The 18315-nt window shown below is 40.9% G+C and overlaps 2 protein-coding genes and 2 non-coding genes across 4 annotated transcripts in view; 3 read left to right on the top strand and 1 right to left on the bottom strand.

The window, feature by feature from the left end:
• Nucleotides 1-5677: 5677 nt before the first annotated feature.
• TRNAM-CAU lies at nt 5678-5763 on the top strand. The gene is given in 2 exon segments: nt 5678-5715; nt 5728-5763. It is a non-coding gene; the product is annotated as a tRNA-Met (tRNA).
• A 382-nt stretch (nt 5764-6145) lies between these two features.
• Nucleotides 6146-6233, top strand: TRNAY-GUA. Its single transcript is given in 2 exon segments — nt 6146-6182; nt 6198-6233. It is a non-coding gene; the product is annotated as a tRNA-Tyr (tRNA).
• Nucleotides 6234-7253: 1020 nt separating this feature from the next.
• LOC104416048 lies at nt 7254-11127 on the bottom strand. The gene is made up of 5 exons (XM_010027492.3): nt 10841-11127; nt 9981-10449; nt 8548-9874; nt 8312-8458; nt 7254-8180 (listed from the first exon to the last, which is right to left on the bottom strand). Exons 2-5 carry the CDS (start codon nt 10026-10028, stop codon nt 7657-7659), a joined length of 2046 nt encoding a protein of 681 aa, XP_010025794.1. The 5' UTR covers nt 10029-10449; nt 10841-11127; the 3' UTR covers nt 7254-7656.
• LOC120289790 overlaps nt 11030-18315 on the top strand; it is a 28252-nt gene continuing 20966 nt past the window's right edge. The window contains exon 1 of the mRNA XM_039305137.1: nt 11030-11081. Within this exon, the coding sequence (XP_039161071.1) occupies nt 11030-11081 (52 nt within the window). The remainder of the gene's footprint in view (nt 11082-18315) is intronic.

Raw genomic sequence — 18315 nt, 5'->3', positions numbered from 1 at the left:
CCTTCTCCTCCTGCTTTATCTTTTAGCAAATTAAGTACTTTAATCAACCCTTTTCTCTTGCCATGTCACATGGCTTCCTTTTCATCTTTTATCTTTTCTTGCACAGTTGGTGGAAATTCTCACTTATTGACTGTCGGTAAATTGGATCTACCGCCGGACTTGACAAGACTTTCGATATGGTTTTCCAAACTAGGCTTGACTCTATCCGATACATTGGTAATATAAAAATTTCATACAAGATTTCTTGTCAAACATCATTCTATTGTTATAACTCAACATTCAATAAGAAAACATGGTACCCCTTTTTTTTCTTTTCAAAAGAGCTCGTAATTTTTGTCCAAGCTTGATCGACCATAGTGGTCATTACCAGCTAGTGCACGAATAACACCCGTCAACGTATGATGATACTTGTGAATTGATGATCATACACATGCTAAGACCATACGGCGAGACCGAAAGACACTGATTTACCCTCTCTTTTTAACTCAATCAGACAAACAACATTGCTCATGGGTTAACTTTTATGCTTTTTAATCTTCCATCTCTAACCAACGAACTCGCCTCCCTCTCTCCGCGGGACCCGGTTACAGATCAATATGCCACGGATCCTAGAGATCGATCATCATGAATTTGTGCGGGGGGGTTTTGCCATTGCTCGACAACCAATAATTGATCTTCATTTCCTGTGTAGTGCGTGATTGGGTACGTCCTTATGAACTCGACGGAGGAGGAGAGCATCGACGGATTACAGCTCGAGGAGGGCCTGCCGGAACGTTCTTCTTGCGGTCAAGGTCAAATGATTGATCGTTTCTCTCTCGATCGCATCGAGGGATAGATAGATAGATAGGAGACGAAGACGATGCTGTCCCCCTGCGCGTATAGGCGTCTGTGGCTGTCAGCCGTGATGCAAGGGGTTTCTTGTCCCCCTTCAAATTGATTAATCCCTCGTCCAACGACGATGACGACAGTTCACATTCAATCATGGTTTTTTTCGCGTCGCGTTTAGGGGCATCCTTGATGAAACTCTCGCTCGCGTCGCCCCCCTCGAGCTGTCACATAATTGCAAAAGCGAACTTAAATATGCGTAGGTATGGTAGGAAAGTTGATGACCTCATCAAAGGGTTTGCCTTGAATATACATATGTAGCTCCCCCTCATTGAATCATTAATCCAGTTTCGGAACGATATGTGGGTGCCACGTTGGGTTCGATCTCATCTCTTATACTAGTTAGGGAAATGTAGTTAAGGTGAAATTATTGTTCATAAGATCAGCTTAGGAAAATCATACCCTTAATTGTGAAATTTCCATCCTTCATGATATATTTGCGTTACATGATCATCATATTTCGAGAATAAGAAGAAGTGGTTGCCTAGAAAAGCGAATCCTTACTTTCATTCTTTTTCACCATGTACATACACATACGCACGAGATTTCAACAATTTTACTACTAAGGCATAAGATAAGACCATTTGAGGCACAATTTAGGTCAAGAGACTATGACATGATTCCAATGCATGCTTCCCTCCTTCATCTTAACCTGTCCCTCGCTTTTTTTTTGCCTTTCTCCCTGTCACTGCCTTGTGGAACAGCTTAGGCGCACAACAACGCACAGCTCAGCTCATCTCAGAGCATATTCCGATGCTTCTTTGACCCTGATATTTACTCCTAGTTTTGACCGGTCTTGTGTGTTTCTATTATTATTATTCTGGGGTTTATAAGCGGGCAAGACATCCGCCGACCTTCCTTGAGGCCCCAATCCAACATTCCCACATGACCCCATGTTATTACCGGCGCTTTCGAAGTTACAACATGGGTAAGCTGTTATCCGCCAACTTCCAAACGACAAATGGAGATCGAATAGGACAGTTTGAGATGTCCTCTAGAAAATAACTAGATTATCCTATGCAAAGAAACGAAACCCTAGAAAAGGTTATGGGAGATCCATGTGACATGGGCGGTTTGCGATGGAAACAAGATTACCGAACCGGGAGAAAAATCATTCCTCGGTCAAAACCCAGAAGGAGAAAAAGCTGTTTCTTAGGTAAGCACACTGTGTTATGGCATTATTATTATTATTATTTTTATTAGATTATGCACTGATGGCTGACCACTATGTTGTCCATTAGCCATCGAGTAAGGCTTGGAATCAGTACTCGGCCACGCATTCTTAACTGGAAAATGCATGCTTTGTCAGAGTTTCCTTCATCCTGGGCCCCCATTGGTCATTCATCATCCCGTCGTCACCACCATGTGAAGCTTACCTCAAGAAAGGCGCAAAACCCGGAACGAAAGTCAACTACGTTGCGACGGGACCAGACTCAAGACGGTCGACGAGCGAGTCAGATCCTTGGAACTTGGGCTGCGGGCGATGATGGGCGACACTCGAAGGAAATTTGAGGAGATGAATAGCGAGGGGAAGGCTCTGATGCAGGATTCGAGCTCCTCCTCGTGGTTGGGTGAGGAGATGCCAAAGGTATTCCCAGTTGTGCCGAGTGCTCGATCATGAAAGAGTAGAGATGGCCGCAATGTATTGAGAGGAAATAGCAGACGCCCGGTTTCGGCAATTGGCAGCTCAACCATCTCGAAGTATCTTGGTTCAAATTTAGTGAGGAAACGTGCCGTCGATTTGGAGAGACGAAGTACATCTGATGCGATCAGCTCTAACAACATATCTCAATGTGATCAGGACATCTTGTATAGTTCATCTAATTGGAATACGCAGGTCTACTTTTCTTGATATGTGGCCTTTGCAGTTTCTTCTTTTCCGATGATTGGTAGTAAAAGTCGGTCTATTTAGAGATCCTAAGAATGGAAAAGGTTTGGAAAGGTAGTTCTTTTGATGCAACTAGTAGGGCCAGCACACACAATACATAATAATCATGTCACATTTGATGTGCAGAGCTTGATAGCAATTGTTTACAATTGAATTGGGTATTGAAGTACACATCCTAATACACTTTCCCTATACATCATCAAACGCTATTTGTGAGAAAAAGCACATGAAGTAACAACATTTGATATGAATGTGCAGTGAACAAGAATAGTGAATAATAGTTGTAAGTTCATAGTCCTTGTTGATTCCACTATTGTAGTGCTTTCGTACTTGAAACTCATGTCCCTAGGTAAAATATTGAATAGATCTTGTTCTAGTTACGCTGTCATTACTACAATATATTTTGTGTAAATTCTCAAATTGCGAGCAAAATAAAGTAGCGTGGATAATAAATTCTCCGAGTACTCTCCTTTGAAATTTTGTAAGGACATATGCAACTCGACTTGTCGTCCACACTCAAATATCTTGGCCTAAATGCTTATCTGTACTTTACGTATTGGATTTTGTAAAGAAATCCTCCGTGACACTTGTCATATGACAAATCAAGGTAGCTTTATTATTTTAATACCGAAGGAAGTGGACGTCCAGATTCTTGTACTTGCATTGCTTTCTCAACGTGGCTTAGCTCGAAATTATCATTTGAGCGAATAATCTCTTGAGCTTGTAAAATTATGATCAAGTTCTTCCATCACTAATTCTAGCATCGGTATCGCATGGTCTACAAATCATGTCGATCAAATATGTTAAAGTCTTCATAACGTGCGCCCCACATGATTAGCGGTTCATATAGGCTTTGCTCTACATAATCTATAAAACGTGCAACAACTTTTACAGCTTCTCATCCATTCGAGCGGAGACTAGCTCTATTGGCTCGAGTCTACTTGATTACAGCGCAAGAGGGAGATAGCTCGGTCGCGCTATATCAGCTGCCAGCTTTAGGGACGAAGACAGCTATTGAGGACGACTCCCTCCCTCTGTCTCCGTCCTTCTCTCTCTCTCTCTCTCTTTCTCGTATAGTTTTCAAGGGCAATGTGCGAGTCCGTGAAGTGGCAGAAGATTCAGTCCTCTTCCACGTGGGGTCGCATCGCTTGCCTCTCGATGTACATGAGCTGTCTTTCCATCTCCTTCCTTTTCCACTCCAACGCACACTCGCCTTCCCAACCATAACCTAAACCTAAACATAAACATAAACATTACATCTCTCTCTCTCTCTCTCTCTCTCTCTCTCGCTCTCCATGTTTTTGGCAGGGCACTACTCGACTGACCAACCCCACTATCCCTTATCATCCACCGCCACTCCTGCAAGAACCCACCAATCAAAATGGCCACGCCAGTGTGCGTGCGCGCTTTCCCCTCTCTCTTTTCTCCCCCATTTTTAAAAGCTGCCGTGCTTGCCAAAAGAAAAGGGAGAAAAGGAGAGAGAAAAGAGAGGGAGAAAGACCTTCTCCTAGTTGCGTCAACTTCCGCTTTTTCCCCCCCCTACGTATACAGAAAGGAGATGTGATCTCTCTTCTGTCGCTCCTCTGACTCCTCCCACTTACGGTAGTCGAATGCCTCGTGCGTGCTCCCCCCCCTCTTTCTTCTTTCCATTCCTTTCTTTTTTACAATCCTTCTTCTTTCTTTTCTTTCTCGTGAAGAAGATCATGATATCTGTTGACGCGATTATCAGAGCTTTAGCTTTCACCTTCTCGCACTTTTCCTTGTGCTCGCTGCCCCAGTCGCCTTTGATCACTCCCCAAAGGCCAGACACGAGTCGCTTTCTACCGAGCCATCCTTCGTGCATGAAACCAAGAAAAGATCTTGGGTGCTGATTCGCTTCATCCACGACTCGATCTGCGCGATAATCTGTGCTTTTAAAGCGAGATATACACCTCGGCGTGCATTTCGCCCGTCTTTCGTAGGCGATTCACTTAGATCGGTATAACGAATTCGGGTAGTGCGTATTTGGAGCGGAAACAAGTGGCCACTTTTGGGGAACACGAGGGCCATCGGGACTTCCCCACACATTCTGTGCTGGCAGCTGAACTTAGTCGATCGGATTAGTAAAGTTGAAAGCAAGACCGGAAAGAATTCAACGGCTTATAACTCTTAACTCTAATCCACCTAATGACGACGTGCCTTCCACTACAATGAATGACTCATTTGTACTTTTTTTTCTTCAATTTATTTAAGGACCACATGCCCCAGCCCTTGAAATGGAAAAGGAAACGGGGTGCCTTAAAGTCCCACTTTCCTGCCATGCATGTAGCTTTTCCAGCACCGAGTCTTTGAAATTAGAGTTCCCCAAGTGTTCACGAGAATGATACCGCTGATAAACCTGAGAAGATGATGGAATAGGAGATGACCTTGACCCCGCACAGGATGAGATCTCCTACCTCCGCCGGCGTCCAATGCAACTTGGGAAATCTTAACCTAATCTTAACCTGATCATTGATGCATATGTGGTGAAACCCGCTGTTTAGATGGAAGGGGCATCAAGTCACCTTATTTGCTAATTTGGCAAATACCCATGTCATCACGACGCAAGAATCACGTAAGCATGACGTGGTCAAGGAATTGGGCTCTCTGCAACATACAACATTGCTCGATATATTGTCTGAAAGTGTCCGCTTAGTGTGCATCTCTGTTTTCGTGCGCAAATGCGTGGAGAGAGAAAGAGAGTGACTACTTCTAGTCATTATTAGAAAGACAAACGCTTCAATTTATTTCCTCCCGACTAATTATTGCACACGTCGAGAGAGAAACATGTGAAAACTTATTTTCATTGAAGACGATCTGCTTGTTGGTTTATTAGTAGATTTCCAATCAAATTATTAACTTATTAGAGGAGGAGGGGACATCAACGGGGTGGTGGCGCAGTTGGCTAGCGCGTAGGTCTCATAGCTTTCTGAGTAATCCTGAGGTCGAGAGTTCGAGCCTCTCTCACCCCATTCCCCTTTTTTTTTTCCCGGTTCAGTAGAGAAGAAGTTCCTTGACAATTTTGCCTCCTTCCTTGTTTGTTCCGCTGTGATTCGAGCCATAAAACATGATTTAACAGAGGCATTGATTGAATTTCGATTGGACCCCATTTTACTCCATTCTAGCTTCAATTCGCATGATCAAGGTTTGAATTGATTGCTCGTCTATGACTTCAAGATTTCGCCATGGTGCCGAGCTTGCATCGTAACTTAAAGGCTTTCTTACTAGAGATTTTTCGTCACCACCTTCGGTCCTTGTCCTGTTTATGGAGCTACATCGCTCACCTGGGTTGTTGTGGTAATTTCAAGTTGTAGTTGACTATATAACAGAATTGTGAGGTTCAAAGAGCAAAATCCGACCTTAGCTCAGTTGGTAGAGCGGAGGACTGTAGTGTGACCCACAGCTTATCCTTAGGTCGCTGGTTCGAATCCGGCAGGTCGGATTCCTTTTTCCCTCTTTTTAATTTTTGGTTTTTATTTTTGAGCCTCTTGTGATTCAATTTCGGATATGGGCGCTAGATGTCCCAATATATATATATATATATATATATATAGAGGTTGATTCCCTTCAAATATATGATCATGTTAGTCTTTGAATGACTCCCTCAAATACCGGTATTTCTAGGCTAGAGTCGGTTCTTGTTGCCCTTGCACCTAGACTTGTGAAAATTGGTCACGGTCCATTTTCTAACCCATATTTGATGAGTTAAGTTATTATATAGGTCGATTACATTTAGTAAATAGGTCATAAATAGATTTATAATAGTAAAACTCAAAACAATACGTGTTGTAGATGGATTTCAAAATTTTATTTAAACCCAATCCATCTATAATCCATCTATAGGAAATGATGCTCGCTTTCTCATTTCACGCTCTCACATTAGTGTGGATACGAATTCTCTAGATTAGATTAAATATGAAGCTATTTTAATAATATAACTCAGATCAAGTATGGATTGAGTTAGATATTGAATACTCGATTTGCCTTAACATGAAAACGGGGTAAATAGATTAATTTGAATCAAGTCATTTTTTACTTGGCCCGACCTGCCCAGCCCATTTGATGAATCTACTTGTATTGGCTGAAGATAAGTGTGGATGGGAATGGACAAAATGAAAGAAACTTGTCTGGCCACCTTGGATCTTAAAGAACCAGTCTGGAAAATAACACACATCCTTTCTTTGTCCTCTTATCTTTTGGTGGACAGAGTCGCTTGGACACATATCGGGCTCGACAAGCCCCGACATTACAACGAGATTAGGCCCCAGGGCCCTTCAATCCGGCAAGAAATGTTCCTGCACTTCTGGCTGCAGTTCAAAAAAACTTTCTGCAGAGCCACATAACCCATGTTGGCATCTTCAGCAATAACGCTACAGGTCACATCTAGAAAAATCATGTTCTGTAAACCGAGCAATGCATATAAAAATTGGCATATCAAACATGGTAAGCCGGGCATTCTACATAAGTTCAACGGCGTCTGCACACTCGTTATGCTGATTATGTAAAAACAACTTTAACATAACCGGCTGTATATTCTTCCGAGCCTAGTATTATTCTCACGCGAGGAAGTACAGGATACATTTGACATTCGAAAGTACTCGGGATAAACATCAATCACCATAAACATAAAGACAGAGAAATCAATCTCCAACGATGACCAAAGGAGCTGAAACAGACAACCGGTACATTCACAAACACGATTGGACTTCCAACTAAACGCGCAAGGCTAGCCAGAGCGAGTTTTTCCTGAACCAAACTTGACATCCTGGCGAAGTAATCTACTACAAGGCAGCATTTTGAGAACACGGTGACCTCGAAAGCTCATTTCAGGAGACAAAAGTCATCTACCTCAGAAAGGCAAACCATCAATGTGCGGTTGAAGCAAGTGCAGATGATGCATTTTTGCGAGCCGAATGGTGGTGGGAATGGCTCTTTGACTTGTTCTTGCTCTTATGCCCAACACTGGTGCTGCTCTTGTTGAGTCTGGAGGAGAGCGACCCACCTTGGCTCGATCTCTTTGCTGCTTTTCTATATGGACCCCGGCTACTGCTGCCCAGTGCAGCTTTTGCTACGCTATCAGTGAGTACGTCTCGCGCCCTCTGTTGCTTAATGGGCTGCTTGTTGAGATAGACAAGCTTTGGAAGGAGACTGCAAACTGCCTTGCGGAGTTGATCATTGCTGATGTTGCTATGAATTGGATTTCCCAAGAGGTTCAGAGCTTGCAATGAATTGTAGTTAGCCACAAGCTGACCGAGAGCTTTTGTGGTTGCTATTTTGTTGAAACTGAGGTCCAAGACTGTTAACTTCAACAGCCTATGAAGACCCTCGACATCGCTGATCTTGTTCCCGGCAAGATAGAGCTCCTTGATAAGCGTACAGTTCGAGAGCCCTAGCACCAATGGAAATTTAGAGTCCAGAGAGTCATGTTAACCAAGCATTATTGTCATAAAGAGTTCTAAAAAATTGGAGACGTTACAACTTTTCTGTTGTATCACATAAGCAAAAGGAAAAGCTATTTACCATGTCCGATTCGAGAGATGCGGTTGTAGCTGAGGTCAAGTATATGCAATCTGGTAAGTTCCCTAAGCCCTTCAATGGCATTGATTTGGTTTCTTGATAAGTTGAGTACATGAAGCCCCTTTGGCAGCGAACCCGGAGAAATGCGAACTGCAAAAGAGATAATCATTGGATCAGCACATAGAAGCTACTATTGGTAATATTTCTGGAAAAAAAGTTGTTCTTAATGGACATCTTACCTATGCAATTGCCTGATAAGTTGACGGATTTGAGACTAGAGAAAAGAGACATGGTGGGAATGACTTTCAACCCCATTGCGAATATGTGAGCCACAGTGGAGGAAGAATTGAGAGTCTGGATGACGCTATTAGCATGCAGCATCTCTTCTGAGAGATTAATATCCTGACGCCTATGCAATTGCATGGCGCTCCTTGTTGGAGATCTGATGGTCTCAGGTGAAGGTGGGTAAATGACAGCCTCATCACTGTTCTCAGCATCATCAACTGCAATGGAGGGCTCAGTGCATAGATCATTCACCCACTCATCTACTCTTTTGAATGATGAAGATTCTGCTGGGAAGGCGACCCACTGGTTCTGAGGCCATAGGCCAGAAGAGCCTCTGAAACCATCCCAGGCCTTTTTCTCATTCTTATCATCATATTCAACTTGATTTGTGGATTCACCTGTGAATGATCCAGGTGATTCCATCTTGCCAAACTTGAATGCCCTATTAGGCTCAATAGTGTCAGAAGAGTAACCTCCTTGCTGGTTGATAGCAGCCAAAGCAGGAATTGGCTTTGATTTTGTATTCCGAGGCTTTTGCATGTTTCTGTGGCTCCAGAGGAACAACTTCCACCACAATCTCCTACTTCTCGAAGGAAGAACCTGGCTAGACGAATGCTTTTTTAACATTACTTTATCAGCACTGAAACGTGTCATCACTGATGCTGGGCTCCCTGGATTAATATCCTCCCTCATGCTGCGTGACAAATCCTTCAGCTCTTCGAATGACTGAGATTTAGATGGAGGCATTTGATCTGCTAGCGTCCTCATCACCTCCCTCGTTTCTAGATCAGAACAAGAGCGCTTAAGCTTCGGTGAATCCCAGAACTCTGCCTTCCTCATCCCCGGATCACTAAGATGTCCACCTTGAATCATGTCATTATCCCTTTCCGCAAAAATTTCAGATTTAACCTCCGGTGTATCCACATCGGTGTAAAAAAGATCACCAGATTTCATCTTTCCCTTACTTGAATGAGATTCTTCTCCGACCAAAATATTAGCTTCATGCGATTGGAGATCAAAATCAGAGAAGTCCCTCTTAATGGAGACGTGCTCTTCATGCTCGTCTTCCCCCTCATATGCTACCTCAGCTGAATCAACCACAACCGGCCTCTCATCACTCACAATCTTAACATTGTATTGAGAATTTTCGTCGACACCGAAAGGAACTGGCATACTGAAAGTTGTCAATTTCAACTCATCAGTCTTGTTAGGTTTTGCTGGATGTTCGAGAGTCACTTGTACTGCTTTATCATCCTTATCGAGGGTCTTTTCCTCATCAACCTATATACAAGGAATCCAAAGGGTAAAGTCAGCAAATATCTAAGAAAGGCAAAAGAAACCTCAGAGACCAAATCAATTTTCAATGAACAATTAGCAAAAATCTCACCTTCTTCTTCCTCCCCACGAACAAGGAAAAGCAGTTGAACTTAGCCATCACCCGATATTATGAACAGTATCTTGAAGGCACAACCGAGCTAAAAAGAGAAGCTAGTGAAGCTATGTTAGTTAATATATATTTCTCTTACTCCCTCTCCAAACCGAATGATATTGGAACTCTTTCCTCTATCCAAATGATGGTCACATCTCCGCCGACTTTCCTCGGCGGAACTCTTTTGATCAGATGCTCTTATGTCGAGATCACATCAGAGAGACAAGATCATATTCAAGCGTTAACCATAATCAATGGGGAGGCACCACACCAGAAAGCGAGCGAAATCGATATAGGACTGAAGCCCAGAACGCGAAGGACCGACGCCTGCTCTGGCTCCAGAAAGTGCCACTACAGCGTAGGCCAGAGTTGTAATCGCAGCAGCTTCTCTCCAGAAGCTTCACTGAACGCTTCCTCCAAACCCTCCCTGCTTAGGCACCATCAACGACAGACGAAAACGCATAAGGACATAATCCTACAACCCAGCGAACAAAATTCGAAAGAATAGACCGCGCAAGATCGAGTTTAGCGGAATCCGCCACAATTGAGCTAAAACCCATCTTTCCCATAACAACATAGCTCCCAGAAAAGAAGCCGACCCAGAATTCTCGAGGCTACACATAAGCAATTTTGCCTCTCGACCGACAAGAACTGGCCACAAGTTCGGTTCTTGTCGACGAATGCCAGGCCGAATTTTCAAGAAAGAGCAAAGATGTTCCCTCCCCCCCAAAAAAAAGCCGAAACATACCCACGATTCCGCAACACTCGTCTCGAATTCGAGGAGCAAAAGATCGGACGCCGGCCGACAGAAACAGTACCTGGAGAAGCTGAAGTTTGCCAGATTGTGATGGACACCGGTCCTCCGAGAAGAGTCCTCGCTCCGGAAGCAACCAATTGGACAGAGCTCACCGCCGTAATCGCGCAGATCACGCGGAAGGTACCCACGTCCGATATAGAGAGAGAGAGAGAGAGAGAGAGAGGGAGGGAGAGGGAGAGAGAATGTGGTGATGGTGAAGGTGGAGGTGGTGGAGGGAGAAGGGAGAAGGGAGCTGGAAGATGGTAGAAATAAGCTTAGGCTGATTCTGTAAAAGACGTACGCGCATGCCACACGGTCTCCGCTACCCTCTTCATATTATATATATTTTTATTTATATATACACAATACAGATAGGAAAAATAATATAATAATGGCAAGTTCATTATAGGAAATATTACATTATTTAACTTCCAATATTCTATATATGTCCCGAAGATTTGCTAAACGCCCACATCAGAAGAGAATATCGGCCCCCCGACTGCAACCTGCGGCTGCCGTCCGAAAATCGAAATTAAAAAAAATAATGGGCTTACGCCTAAATAAATCGATTTTCCTTCTTCTTCTTTTTTTGTGTGTGTGGAATTCCTTTGGATATTGGTTGACTAATAATTGCCCACGCGCGTATAAAATACTTTTGTGAATTCTGGGGATGTTGACGGACACACATATAATTACAGAGAAATTCTAAGGAAAGTCATATAGATGATATTGAGAGATTTGTTTTTCAAAGTCCTGTTTAAATATGCGGTCAAAATAAAATATGGCGTCCGAAGTTTTACAAAAATAATTAGGGATATATATGACATGATTTTAACTTTAAATGCTGCTCAATATGTTTCTTCGATAATGTTAAAGAGTGGCATATTTAACTTAAGAGGTAACTAGATAGCTTGCTAATTAGAAAAGAAAAATTGTTCGTGTACATTTACCCCAAATTAACTTTTTAAGAATCTTTTTAACAACACCAAAATGTGTTTGGACAAAATGTGTTACGGGCGTGCTGGTTTGAAACTTTTTGCGATGAGAAAAGTAATTCAGGGTAATTGTGGCACGGACATACCAATTTATTTATTTATTTATGGACATACCAATTTAGAATGTATGATATTTTTGTGTTATTAATCTAAGAAATTAACATGGAAAAAAATCAACTTTACATAGGATTTGGAGAGCAAAGAGAAATAAAAGCACCACACGTATAAGGTTGCGTTATTTAAACGCATAAGAAAAGAATTTGACCCCGAAAGACAAAGATAGAAGAGAGAACAAAAGAAAGAAAAAAGAGAGGAAGAATCGTGGAATAAGCCAGCCAAATTAGAAAGTTTCAAAAAAAAAATAATAAATAAATAAAAACAGCAAGCGGGCATCTCGGATGACCAGCTAATTATTGGATTAGGTGCGTCAACGTTAATTATTTGGTTACATTTGGCGTGTTTATGGCATTGAGTGGTGGGCCAATAGGAGAACGCCACGTACTGCGCTTGTTGTGCAAATCGCTTGCGCTCGTGACCTCTTTTATAAAATAATCATGGGGGACCATTTGCAAATGTAGGCCCTGAATCAAGAGAAATTGTTCATTTCGACCCCCTTAAATTATTGGAGAGTGTTGATGTATTTAAAATAGCACAAAAATTTCATTCATAATCACAATCGAACAAAGTCAATTGTAATCCACAAAACGAGAGATACCACTTCACATTTGGATTATCAAATTAGGTATATGACTGTTGAAATATATGCTCGAGATTCGGGAGATTTGTTTGGATTATAATTAATACACTTAATTGGGATTGTGATTAATTAAATCAATTTAGGATAAGATTTGATACACCTAAATTAGGGAACATATTTTTTCCTTTTCATTAATCATCCTTTGTATTATATATTTGTATTCTTGTACAAACAAAAGTTGCATCAATGAGAAGTGCATAGTACACGACATTCATCTCCTACTCCCTTCTTCTCTTCGTGCCCTTATTTTCCCTTTCAATTTCTGACATGGTATTGTTTTATCTACATAGCTTCCGCACCTTTTCTCATTGCCCTCTAGATAATATTGCATCCTTTGTTGTTATAGAAACACTAGCTTGCAAAACAAGGTTAGCACTCCAGTGTAGGAATTAGTATCTAAACACTCAAAAAAATTCACTCCCTTACCAACACCATGACTAAAGACTACTCATCGACTTTAGAGGACCGGTCTCTAGAAGATTCAACCCTACAAGGAGATTCATTAATCCAAGCCTACCTTGGATTTGCTTGTTAAAATTGTGAATTGGGAGCAACGGATTTGAGCTCAGCCCCACTAGGGATAACCTATTTCGGGCCAGCTCATTTTTGGGCAATCTATTGCGAGCCAGCCTGTTGTAGGCCAGTCCATCCAGTGGCTGCCTATCCAAATGGGAACCAACCCGTGGTTCTATGGGCTACCACAAATAGGCCTAACAAGCCAAAATCAGGGAGAGCAACCCAATGGAGGCCCACCAACCTCATTTGAGGCAAGCCCAGCCACCGGGTCAAATTTGTACAGGTCATACATCCTAGTTGGGTACAAGGGGTATGGGAACAAATCCCTACTCGGAATCCTTCCACACTAGATCGTCACTGTTAGCGGCCAGCCAGAGCCTAATGATCTGCTTTACATGTCGAGCACTAATAAACCGATCTAAAACTCATCACCTAGCAATTGTCCGATCTCGACGACTACTCGACTTGGTCAAGGGAATTCCGAAATGTGTTGGTTACCAAGGACAAAGATGGATTTCTTGACGGAACGGTTCCAATCCCATCATACAAGCATCTGGTGTGGCTTTGGAGGAAATGCAACCAACTTATCCAAATGTGGATCGGCAATTGCATCACCCCTAAAGTTATGGTCAGACTTCCTCAGAACTCTAAAGAAAAAGGTAAGTTATATTGCGATTATTACAAACGACTGCATCATACGATTGATAATTGCTGCAAATTGCATGCAAACTTGGAGAAAAAAGGAAAAAAAAAAAGGAATTTTCGACTGCTTTACAAGTCACTTGTGATCAAAATGACAAGTCAATTACCCATGAGCAATATTAGAAGCTGATGAAAGCCTTGAGAAAATTGGACACTTTTGATAAAGTTGGGAGTTTCACAAGTGTTTCTTATTGCTTGACTAATTCAATTTCCAAGGACGCATGGATAGTTGATTCAGGTTCCAGTGACCACGTTGTCTGCAATAAAATTCTCTTTTCTAATATAAAAAAATTAGCCTTTCCTAATTCTTACTTTTACCAAAAAAAAAATCGCATTTCCTATCTCAGTACAACTTCCAAATGGAAATATTACACGTCTCGATAATTAGAATAGTGAATCTTAGTTCCCTTATCACACTCCGAAACATGCTCTATGTTCTTGATTTCCATTTCAATCTTATTTTTCATTTCTCAAGTTTGTGAGAAAAATTCCTTTTGCGTTCTATTCAATTATGCTAATTGTTTCTTTTAGGCCCTTTTGACTGTCAAACTAATGAGCTTAGGTAGAATCTCTCAAGGGCTATATTTTTGGATGGATTTTCCAAACAATTTTGAATTGTCTTGTACTGAGTTGAATAAATAGTCATTATCTAAGACTTCTACCAATGATAAGAATTTCCTTAATCATCAAAGATTTGAGATCACCCAAATATTTCCTTGGAATTGCAATAGCTTGTTTAGACCAATGGATCTCTCTTAACCAATGAAAATTTATGTTTGAAATTATATTAGAAGCAGGTTTACCATAGTGCAAACCAACTATTATTCCCCCCGAACAAAATGCAAAATTGACTATAGTCGATTGTGATGTTGGTCTATTATCTCCAAACAATGATATACTACTCAAAGATCTGCCAAGCTATAAGAGACTCGTCAGAAAGTTGATTTTTTTTATCACCATGACCAAGTTGGACATTTGTTATGCAGTACGGACTCTCAATCAATTCATGCACAGTCCAAAACAATCTCATATGAATGCTGCTTTGAAGGTATTGAAGTACTTGAAGAAATGCCTAGGTCTAGGGATACTCCTTTCTCGAAAATGCAACATGGAAGTAACAACTTATTGTGATGTGGATCGTGTGACTTGCTTTATGAGTAGGAGGTTCATCACTTGTTTCTACATCAAATTTGGGGAATCGTTGCTTTCATGTAAGATGAATAAGCAGTCTACGATATCCCTGTCATCAACTAATACCGAGTATCGATCTATCGCCAAAACTATTTGTGAAATAGTATGGCTGTGAGGCCTACTTCTAGATCTTGGAGTACAAGTTAAATGACCAACCTTGCTAATTTGCGACAATAATTTGGCACTCAAGCTTGCGGCAAATGTCATAGTACATGAAAGAACAAAACACATATAAGTTGATTGCCATTTTACTCGAGAAAAGATCCAAGAAGGGGTTATTGCAACAAGAGGAATCAGAATCACAGAGTAGACCGCAGATATGTTTACTAAAACTCTTTGCCAAATGCAACATACATATGTGTTAAGCAACCTGAGCATCTTGGACATATACAAGCCACCAACTTAAGGGCTAGTGTTGGAAGATATGCTTGAGATTCGGGAAATTTGTTCGAATTGTAATTGATACACTTAATCAAGATTGTGATTAGTTAAATCAATTTAAGATAAGATTTGATATAGCTAAATTAGAGAATATATTTTTCCCTTTTCATTAATCATCCTTTGTATTATATATTTTTATTCTTGTACAATCAGAAGTTGTATCAATGAGAAGTGCACAATACACGAAATTCATCCCCTACTCCCTTCTTCTCTTCATGCCCTTCTTTTCCCTTTCAATTTGTGACAAATTCATTACTAACTATATTTGGTCACACACGAAATAATTAAAATGTTACATCGTTTGAATTTGAATATATTTAAAATGGTTTGGTCATATATAACTTTTACCAAATCGGCCTAGCTAAGGCAATGATTGCGTTCTCATTCGAAATCACCTATATTGCAAAAACAAGCAAATGATGAAGCGAGGTAGCGACCTCGCGTTTTCCCATTTCTCCTTCTCTCATATTTTAAGGTTATGTTTAGTAGTCTGTATTTGAACTCGGATAAGATAACAAAATATCATATTCAATGTTTGGTGATATCTTTTGCACTGGATAAATTTGGATATACGTGGATAAAATGTCAGATAAGAAATCTAGGCTAGGAAGTGGGATAGACTTAGATTGGAAAAAAATGTTCAAAAAAAAAAAAATTACAATTCCCTTCTAATAATGGAGTGATAGAGTCGGCAAATGTCGACCACCGCGCAAGGATCATTATAGCAGCCTATCACCTCTAAACACCATGCAATCATCATCGTCTTCAACTAATGCCAATCGTCATCACCATCTATCCGATTGTTATTCGACAACTATCGAATTGAATTGGCTATCGATGATGAACAACCAAAATTGATGGATCGACCCGAAAACTCATATTTGAAAAAGAAGAAGAAAAAAACCAAAATGCGTGAAATTTTGGGAATTCATAAATTGATCCTACATGATGGTCACCTGATTTTGCCGTAATGTTTCGATGTCTGATTCTACTCATATTTGAGACTCTATGTTGATAATAGGAGGATTTCGAAAGAGGAGGAGTAGGAGGAGCTTCAACAAAGATGGTAATGCTAAAAAAATTGTGCTAGTTTCGGCCGTGCGAGATTGCATCAACAAGATGCTGCCTTAAATTTGGAAAGTTTCGTCTGTGTGAGCAAGTGGGATTTTCAAAGATTTTGAATCCCCTCTTGTATTGCACCAAATATGGGAAATATTTTTTTACAATTTGAAGAATATTTAAAAGATTTCTAACCTTATCTTATCATATCTCATCATAATCCAATTCCAAACGGCTAAAACCACATAAGTATTTTCATTTTTCTGCCATCATAGCATAGATTACACGTCACATTTCCATGCCAGAATACAAAAAACTGAATTGTCAATGGTTAATATTAACGGCATGCTTGGTTCACGCAATTCGAACGAGCCAAAATAGTCGCGATTACGAAAAGGAAGAGCAGGTGATCAAATTCTATAAATAGCAATAATTTAGAGGACCGAAATAGAAAATTCCGAACTCCCAAAAAAATGATTCCGGCGATAGTGAAAGGGGCAATTAGAAAGCTTTGGTAAACTACGTACAACCGTTGGATTGATTTGACGGTTCTTTGGGTGGCGTCCAGTTGTATACCCATATGCCCCCCACGTGTCTAATACGGAATCAAATCACGCGGCTCCATCTCACCCGGTCGCCATCCCAACGGTCGCGTGTGGATCAATTTATACGAATAATAATAATAATAAAATCTTCGGGTAGATTATTATTTTGAAATTAAAATTTCCTGTGGCTATAACTCACTTGAGCAAAAAAAAATTGAAAAAATTGTTTGATTTAGTTTATTCCCTCTAAATGTCAACTCGCCCCCTTGAGGGCCTCTTTGAAGACCCTTCTAATCCACTATTGGAGATTATTCATTTGGTACGTTCTCAAAAATTTGAGAGTCAAGGAAATTTCAAATTTTGGAAAGAAAAATAAAATGACAAAAAGAAAAACACCCACTGTTTTCATGTCTATGTTCAAGAGTAAAACAAAATTAAATACTATACGGAAATAAAAATAAAATCTATTTTGAAGACATGATGCACTTACTTAAGCTGGTTTGCAAATTTACTTGTTAGTAGGTGGTAATTGCCCTCTCTGTTTGTTTTTGTTATAGCTTTGTCCTTGGCAAAGCAGATCTCGACACCGTTTGATTTCTAGCCAATTAAGTATTCAGTCCTCCTATATGAATCCATTATTGCAGATTTCTCTAGCAAGTTAAAAATCAAGAAATCCCTATAGAAAACACAAGCGGATTGAACATTCCCTCTTGACAACTCAAATTTGTCGCCTTGTAAAAGATAGTGCGGCTCTTTTGTTGTTGGATTATCTCTCTTGATGATAGTTAAAAGTACTCCTCCAAGCAAAACTCATAGAAAAAGGGGCAGGGTGGGTGGGGCGGCTGGTGTTCTGCTCAAGAAAGAAAATAAAAAGTTTCTTAGATCGAGAAGCGAATGAATTTTCTACCGTCTAGCTTAGGGCATATTAAAATTTCAATCAAATGACGAAAGATTCGGCATTTTTAAACCAATCAATCACTCGGGAAATCTCCCACGTCTAGCTCGGGGGCCGGGGCATATTAAATTTCGATCTAACCAGGAAAGATTTGGTATTTCTAAACCAATCAATCGCCGGGGGACATGTCTATTGTCCACGGTATTTATCCCACGTCCTTTTCGTTGGGTGGTAGGCGCCAAAGGATGCACAAGCTATTCGGCTTTTCAGAAGGAACAAGAAACGTCGGGGGCGGGAGTGCATGTCGTACGCACGGCCGCGCCTGTCAGTTTCCGAATCCAATCCACGCCTTCCTGACGTCGCTGCCATCATGACGTCACCCATGACGCCACCGCC

The sequence above is a fragment of the Eucalyptus grandis genome, chromosome 11, assembly GCF_016545825.1.
Source record: "Eucalyptus grandis isolate ANBG69807.140 chromosome 11, ASM1654582v1, whole genome shotgun sequence".
NCBI lineage: Eukaryota > Viridiplantae > Streptophyta > Magnoliopsida > Myrtales > Myrtaceae > Eucalyptus > Eucalyptus grandis.
This window is presented reverse-complemented; position numbering and strand designations above follow the sequence as displayed.

Coding starts and splice junctions, on each gene's coding strand:
- LOC104416048 (XM_010027492.3), bottom strand. CDS start 10,028: ATGGCTAAGTTCAACTGCTTTTCCTTGTTCGTGGGGAGGAAGAAGAAG. Junction 8,459..8,547: donor CTTATCAGGCAATTGCATAG/GTAAGATGTCCA, acceptor TCTCTTTTGCAG/TTCGCATTTCTCCGGGTTCG. Junction 8,181..8,311: donor CATCTCTCGAATCGGACATG/GTAAATAGCTTT, acceptor CATTGGTGCTAG/GGCTCTCGAACTGTACGCTT.